This window comes from Octodon degus, unplaced genomic scaffold (assembly GCF_000260255.1).
Source record: "Octodon degus isolate 3935 unplaced genomic scaffold, OctDeg1.0 scaffold00017, whole genome shotgun sequence".
NCBI classification, from domain to species: Eukaryota; Metazoa; Chordata; class Mammalia; order Rodentia; family Octodontidae; genus Octodon; species Octodon degus.
In genome coordinates, this window is record NW_004524593.1 from 10,844,327 (window position 1) to 10,852,448 (window position 8,122).

General features: G+C 47.6%; 1 protein-coding gene across 1 annotated transcript in view; it reads left to right on the forward strand.

Moving 5' to 3' along the window:
- The first annotated feature begins 3,073 nt into the window (after nt 1–3,073).
- Nucleotides 3,074–8,122, forward strand: part of Hnrnpu (heterogeneous nuclear ribonucleoprotein U) — a 10,433-nt gene continuing 5,384 nt past the window's right edge. The window contains exons 1-6 of the mRNA XM_004626926.2: nt 3,074–3,988; nt 4,789–4,900; nt 4,983–5,056; nt 6,960–7,099; nt 7,525–7,624; nt 8,010–8,119. Coding sequence (XP_004626983.1) covers nt 3,307–3,988; nt 4,789–4,900; nt 4,983–5,056; nt 6,960–7,099; nt 7,525–7,624; nt 8,010–8,119 — 1,218 coding nt within the window. The 5' untranslated portion in view covers nt 3,074–3,306. The remainder of the gene's footprint in view (nt 3,989–4,788; nt 4,901–4,982; nt 5,057–6,959; nt 7,100–7,524; nt 7,625–8,009; nt 8,120–8,122) is intronic.

An 8,122-nucleotide genomic window follows, 5' to 3' on the forward strand; every position in this document is an offset into this window, starting at 1 on the left:
CAGAAGAAACTGAAGTTTTCCTGGAGAAGTCTACAAATCCACTAGTCCTTTCTGCTGCCCTGATAGGTGAGGACACCGAGAACCCACAGAGGCCATGCAGCTTGCCCAGTGTCACACAGCAGGCTACTGTGAGCATATGAGGCCTAGAAGTCCAGTCTGTTTGCATGGTTTAGACTTTGTTTTGGTTTCTCCCAGACTGACACCTGGCAGCCAGCGGCTCAAGGACAACTGAAAACGTAAAGGTATAGAACAGCGGTGGCGAACCTCTGGGCTGTCACAGTGGGCTGCTGACAGCACTGGAAGCTCTGACAGGGTTGCCGTCACTGGTAGAGTCACAATTTCCTTAATAGGACTTAGTATTAATCCAATCATAGATGTTTCTTAATGTTCTTAAATTGCTAAGTCTATCTAATGAGGACCAACATTTCTTGGGCTCTGTGTGCCAAGTCTTTTTTTTTTTTTTTCTTCTATATTTTAGGAAAGGGTATACAGGGTGTTCAGGGTCTCACTACTTGATCGGACTCCTAGTGATTCTCCTGTTTACAGCCTCCCAAGTGCTGGGATTGCAGGTGTGCACCACCACACCCAGTCTCAATGCGCCCTGGGGGTGAGCCCGGGGATTGAACCCCCAGCCCTTGTGCCTGCTTGCAGGTGCTTTAATTTGCTGAGCTATTTGGCCAGCCCAGTGTGCCAAATCTTGAACTTGGGGTTTATAGGGTTTCATTACCTTGCCAGACTTTCCTAGGACCTCAGGCAGCAAGTATTTTCTGTATGACTAAACTTAGGCAGAGAGTTATAAATAGTTCCTGGAAGACCTGACAAAGTCTATGCTGTGTTGCTGCAAGCGATTTTACAGCTTGTCAATGTGAAAATGTCTGTATTTTATTTATTTTTTACTTTTTTTTTTTTTTTTAAATCTTTTGGGACAGGTTCTCATTATGCACTTCAGGCTGGCCTTGGGCTTACTTTGTAGCCCAGGCTGGTCTTGAACTCAGTGATTCTTCTGCCTCGGCCTCCTAAGTGCTGGGATTTACAGGAATGCAACACCACACCCTGCCATTTTTCCAGTTTCATCCTTATGCATGGCTATATGGTAGGATACATTGCTTCTTCTTATTTCTAAGGGTTTCACTATGTAGTGCAAGCTGACCTCAACTCCACTGTGTAGCCTAGATTAGCTTTGAACTGGAAGTGATCCTCCTGCTTCAGCTTCTGGAGTGCTGGGATGACAGGCTTTCTAGGATTATAGGCTTGTGCCACCACCTCAGCTTGGTACAAGTGTCCTTTAAAACTACTGTAAAGAGCCAGGCATGGTGATATAATGCTTGTAATTCCAGCAAAGAGGCAGAAGCAGCCTGGGCCACACAGTTCCGTCATAGGGAGACCCTGTCTCAAAAGCAAATAAACAGAGTCAGGCATGGTGGCGCACACCTGTAATCCCAGCACTCAGGAGGCTGAGGCAACAGGATGATTTCGGGTTTGAGACCAGCCTGGGCTACAAAGTGGCTTCAAGGCCAGCTTGAGCTGCATAGAAAGACCTTGTCTCAGAATGACAAAAAAGAAAAAACAAAACTCAAAAGACACACAAAAAACACAGCCAGAGCATTAAAAACTCTAACAATAAAATGTATTGATCAGTTAAGTCATAGTAGCCAATGGGATAAATTTCACATTTTTATACTTTCAAATTTCAAGTGCAGCTCAGCGTTCCTGTGAGCACCAGCGGGAGCCTAAACGGGGTGTATCTGCACTCCTTGGGCTGTGCACAGTGCAGATTCTCGAAGATATGAGAGCCCTCGGTCACAAATCTAAATTCTGGCACCCTTACCTGAAAGCTCAAGAAAGTATTACACTATTAAGAGGAAAAAGCTAAACTTCTGAAATATAACAGATTTCTTTTCCAGAGTGACAGTCTATTCTTTTGACTAAATGGTGCGGGCTTTTTTTTTTTTTTTAGCTTTTAGATATTTATTCACCATGATTTGGTCAAGAGGATTTCTGCAATAACAGGAAGAAAACCGGGGATGATGGCACAGGCCTGTATTCCTAGCACTGGGGAGGCTGAGGCAGGAGGATCGCCACGAGTTTGAGGCCAAGCTGGACAACAGTGAGTTCAAGGGCAGCTTGGACCTCACAGCCACACCCTTATCAAAAAAAAAAAAAAAAAAAAAAAAAAAAAAAAAAGAGGCCAGCCTGGAATTCGGACATAATTCTGTTTCAAAAACAAAAACAAACAAACAAAAATCCAAACCAAAAACCCCAAACCAGGAAAAAAATCAAAGCTGCATATTCTGGATGGTCTACCCTCAATGTCACTTCCTGGGACCTCCTAACCAGACAGCCACCGCCAAAGCTGGCAAGAGTAAGTCTTAAAGGAGGTTTTCTTTTTGTAGGTAAAGCCAATTTAAGAGATAGGTTCCCTCACGGCTGGTAATCCGGGAGATTATGAGGCACTTAGCAGCGTGGAGGACCACAGCGAAGCCTCCGCTTCCCAGGCCCTGCACCAGGGGTTGCACGGTAGAGACAAAAGAAAAGCTCTGCCCTCGCCCTGGTCGAATCCAAAATCCAATTCGCAAGGCAGGACTTGCAGAAATTAAGCCGAAAACTAGACGGGAGAGGGGCGAAGCCAAAAACCGGCGCGCGAAACAATGGCCAGCTGCTGTTACACAGGTCAGAGTGGCAATTTTTACAGTCGTTTTCAAGGACTCGCCGGAGAAACACAGCAGAAAGCAAATCTAAGATGGAAGTGAGGGGGGAGGATTCGAGCTGAAAATGCCAAGCAGAGGACTGAAAACGTTTGGTGAAAAGCAGCCTCCGGCTAGAAAAGCAAAAAGCCGAAGGTGCTGGGCCACCAAAGGCCAATAGATTTAGCAGTGGGTCGGTTTAACCGAAAGGCGGTTTCCCTTTCCTGCATCTGCCGGGTCCCTTTGGAGGCGCCCTGGGCGCCCAGCTCGCGTGGGGGCGGGGAGGCGAGTCCGGGAAGGGGCGGGGCAGCGCGGGAGCGCGCCGGCTTCCCTCCTGCGCAGCGCGGCGTCACGCCGGGGGCGGGGCGACTATATTACGTGCGCGGCGCCGCCCCTGCGAGAGGACGTTGCGTGCTCGCTCGCGCCAGGCGAGTCTCCGCGTCTCCCTCGCGAACTCGGTGAAAAGGAATTGGCGCCGTTCGACACCAGGCGGGTCCGCTCTGCAGCACGCAGCCATATCCAGCCGCAGCTACCGCCCGGGCCAACGAGCAGCCGCCACCAGTGGCCGACGGAGGGGAGCCGAGGTTGAGCCAGCACCCAGCAGTGAATTGGGGCCCTCACCATGAGTTCCTCGCCTGTTAATGTAAAAAAGCTGAAGGTGTCGGAGCTGAAAGAGGAGCTCAAGAAGAGGCGCCTGTCCGATAAAGGCCTCAAGGCCGAGCTCATGGATCGACTCCAGGCCGCGCTGGACGACGAGGAGGCCGGGGGCCGCCCCGCAATGGAGCCCGGGAACGGCAGCCTCGACCTGGGCGGGGATTCCGCCGGGCGCTCGAGCGCAGGCCTCGAGCAGGAGGCCGCGGCCGGCGGCGACGAGGAGGAGGAAGAGGAGGAGGAAGGCATCGCCGCGCTAGATGGCGACCAGATGGAGCTAGGAGAGGAGAACGGGGCCGCGGGGGCGGCCGACGCGGGCCCGATGGAAGAGGAGGAGGCCGCGTCGGAGGACGAGAACGGCGACGATCAGGGCTTCCAGGAAGGAGAGGACGAGCTCGGCGAGGAGGAGGAGGGCGCGGGCGACGAGAATGGGCACGGAGAGCAGCAGGCTCAACCGCCGGCGACGCCGCAGCCCCAGCCCCCCCAGCAGCGCGGGGCCGCCAAGGAGGCCGCGGGGAAGAGCGGCGGCCCCACCTCGCTCTTCGCGGTGACCGTAGCTCCGCCCGGGGCGAGGCAGGGCCAGCAGCAGGCGGGAGGTAAGAAGAAGGCGGAAGGCGGCGGAGGCGGCGGTCGCCCCGGGGCTCCGGCGGCGGGTGAGTGCTGCGTTGTAGGCTGCGCGCGGCGGGCCCGCCGGGGTGGGGACCGTGCCCCAGGCCTGCCGGAGCCCCGTGGGGGGAGGGGCGCGGGGAATCCCGGATTAGCGGCGCGGCGCGGGCTCGGCGTGACGGCGGCGCAGCGCCTCCATTATGTGGTTCAGGCGCCGGGGGGAGCCGCAGCTGCCGCGGGGGTGGGGGAGGAAAGGCGGGAGCTCCGCCGGGTCGCAGTGGCGCCGCCACGCTGCGTGCGCGCGGTGCGGGCACATGTCTCGGGGGGAGGGGAGAGGCCCGAGGTCCCGGGGCGGGCGCGCTTCGGCGGCTCTTCGCCGCGGTATTGTGCAAGGAGCGCAGGGGCTCGGCGTGACGTCACTTCCGGCAGGAGAAGCTGGCGCGGAGAGCAGCGGAAGATCAGTACAATGCGGCGGCGCGCGGGCCGGTGGGGGAGGGGCGCGGAGGGCGGCGGCCCCTCCCCCCGCGCGGGCGGCGTGCACGTGGGCTCGGCCGGCCGCGCTCTTTTTCTTGGGCTTTCTCGAATCATCCGCGGCCTGGCGGAGTGAGCGGCCTCTTTAGACTGCGTCACTAGCACCAATCCTCGTTTGAGCTGATTGTTCTTTGAAATCATGTTTGGTTCGTCGATTAAAAATTCGTACAAAAAGGTTTAACAGGGCACGATTGAATTTTTTTTCTTCCTTTTGAGATAGTAAAGGCACTTTATGGGATTTTCTTTTTTCTTCGCCTGCCCGATTTCTGTGGTAGCTTTGCGGCTCGGCTTCTTAAAGCAGTGTTGTGTGTTGTAGGAGATGGCAAAACAGAGCAGAAAGGCGGAGATAAAAAGAGAGGGGTAAAAAGACCTCGAGAAGATCATGGCCGAGGATATTTTGAGTACATCGAAGAGAACAAGTACAGCAGGTATAGGATGCAAACGGCTTGTCACCCCTTCCTCATGGGTTGGTGGGAAGAGCTGGTACCAGGAGACGTTTCTGTCTTTCAGAGCCAAATCTCCTCAGCCACCTGTTGAAGAAGAAGATGAGCACTTCGATGATACGGTGGTTTGTCTTGATACTTGTAAGTGAAGCTGATTCTCCCTTTCTTACCAAATGTAGAGGTTTTTAAGGTTCTAGATTGTTTGAAAACTGTTGAACCCCGTGGGGAAAACTTAGGAATTTAATTAAGGCAGGAAAATGATGACTCATTCAGATTGTAGTAGTAGTTTAATATTTGGTATGGCTCTAGTTATGTATTAATAATCTCGCAGGTTCTGGCAATTTGATATTTTTATGACTTGAGAATTCTTATTTTTAGGGTTGTAAGATTAATGCCAGTGTTTGAGTAGTGACTAGCTAACGGAAACTTGTGAAAATACCTATCTTGTCCTTATAATAAGGTTTCTGCAATAGTCACTGCATTTTTTTGTAGAATTAAATATTAAGTGAGCTGTTTTGCACTAAATATTTACTACTAATTTCTTCCACTAGCATCCCCTATTCTAAAAGATTGTTAAATAATACTTTTTCAATAACTGCTCTTTTGTTCTCAATTCCAGTTCAGTAGCTGCTGCTTTAACATAAGTTGATTTCTTCCAAAGACCTGGGGCAGCAGCAGTGGGCTATCACTGGGCCACTAGCTTTCTTCAGCAGCGAAATGGTGTCAATGGCAGCGCTGTAAATACTGCTACTTTACCCAGTTGGGTTGCAATTATGAGGAAGTATTGCAAACCTCCTAACGGGGCTTGGCTGTCAGATTTGTGTTTTTTAATCATAAAAAGTTATATTGGTTTAGTGTTTTAGCGGAACTCATCTTTTCAGTGTAATGAGTAGGGCAGTGTAGAAAAAAATGCTTGAAAAATAAGGTAAAGTGTAAACCTGTTTTGTGAGACAAGTGTTGAAGTTCAGAGCATTTACATTTCCTTGTACAAATTGCTTTTTTCATGTTTGTAGGTGGGTAAATGTAAAACTTAGTTGATGGTTGAGTCTTTAGGTAAACCAAGGAAAAGTAGTTCAAGAGTCTCAGGTCAAATTCAGTTGCTTAAGTATAAACTGCTAGGCATTGGCAGCATGGTGAAGCTTGGTTAATCTTGCCACCTTTGAATCAGTTTTCAGTACACATCAGCTAGAAACACCAATGTTAAAACGCAGTAGTGTGAGTTTAAACAGTACTGAATTGAAAGTTCTGTCAGTGATCAAGAGCTTGAGAGGGGTAAAGCTTATTTGACTATTTCAAGTTGTACACTTGATTGTTACTAATACTAAGTGGCATTCTACCTTAATGGAGAGTTAGCTGTTTGCAAAGTTAACGCTGAGAAGGTGCATGTTAATCAGGTAGTGACCTAAAGATAGCTAAAAATGCTTTGGATTTGGATAATCCAGGAAGTAGTTAATCCCTACTTGATAAAACTGGCAAGCTTGTGGAACAGGAACCAAAAGTGCCGTAACATAAACAGTTTTGGATGGCTAGGTTTCTAGGTTGGGAATGCTGTATTCACAAACTTTAGAAAAGAATAGAGGACCTGGGACTCTGGTATTAAGTTACGGAGGGCAGGATGAACAGCTCATGCTCCTATTTTAAAATGATTTGGTCATGGCCTCCCTTCAGTCTTGTGGCACTGGTAAATTCTACCTGGTTCTGGCATGCTTCACTTTGATTTCCTGCTATCCTCTACTGCTTGCCTCTAAACCAAGGTAAAGAGCAGAGCAGGTATGTATTATTGTCCCGTTGTCTTGATTATTCTACATGGTTTAAGACACTTGTTTGATCTTAATTTAGTAGGCAGTTTACTCTTTTAGAACATAAATGACCAAGAAGTGGCTTGTTGTGGGAGTGGGGATTAAAGCAGAAAAATTTTTAAGAAGCATGATCATAAAGACTTATTTATAGCATTAGAAGTACATGTGAAAATTTAGTAATCAGCTTTTGTGTGTGTAGCATAATACTTGGAGTGTCTAAAGAATAATATGATATTTGGTTACAGATAATTGTGATCTACATTTTAAAATCTCAAGAGATCGCCTCAGTGCTTCTTCCCTCACTATGGAGAGCTTTGCTTTTCTTTGGGCTGGAGGAAGAGCCTCTTACGGTGTGTCAAAAGGCAAAGTCTGTTTTGAGATGAAGGTAAATGCAGTTTTGTGAGGTTTTTTTTCCCCCCAAGACCCTTTTGAGTTTTCATTTGAAGTTTCAGAGAAGCTTGAGACTTTTTAACAGTTAAACTAACAAAGTGTACAGAGTCAACCGATTTGTATTTGGGGCACGTTTTTTTAAGAAAAGCTTGTAAGCTTGGTTTTGTTGATGAGAAAAAACGTACTGAATACTTTGAGTATAAGGTGAATTAACTCAGAAGTATATGTCTTAAAGCGTCAAATTTCAGTTGTAAATGCTAATGTCAGTTTGTTGGTAAAAATGATGGAGGTCAGACTTGGAAAGATGAAGAGGTGGGGTCCTCCTGTGTTATCAGCAAGGCAGGAATTAGGAGAAGGCCAGAGTTAAAGGACTGATGTGCCTTAGTTTACACTGTAATTGTTGAATGATTTAAATTTCAGGTTACAGAGAAGATCCCAGTAAGGCATTTATACACAAAAGATATTGACATACATGAAGTTCGGATTGGATGGTCACTAACCACAAGTGGAATGTTGCTTGGTAAAGTTTCCATTTAACTCCTGCGGGTTCAAGAATATTACAGACAGCATTTTAAGTCTTAACTCGTTTTTAAGCTTAAATTTTAGTGTTTACCAGATGAGGATTTGCCTAAGTTTTAGTTTCTGCCTTTCTTCCTGCTTTCTGAAGTTACAAAAGAGTTGAAATAGTCTTCCCAGTGATTTAGTGTATTGGCTATAGCTTTATGTGTTTATCCTACATAGCTTTCATCGTCAATTCTGTATTTGCTATGTGGGTAATAAGTCCAAGATAATTGAATTACACATACTGCTTCTCTTGTGTCCCGTATCTGAAATAGTAACAAGTTAGACAAGTCTCTTTGAGTGTTTAAAACACTGACTTCATAAAACTTTTTTTTTTTTTTTAGGTGAAGAAGAATTTTCTTATGGCTATTCTCTAAAAGGAATAAAAACATGCAACTGTGAGACAGAAGATTATGGAGAAAAGTTTGATGAAAACGATGTGATTACTTGTTTTGCT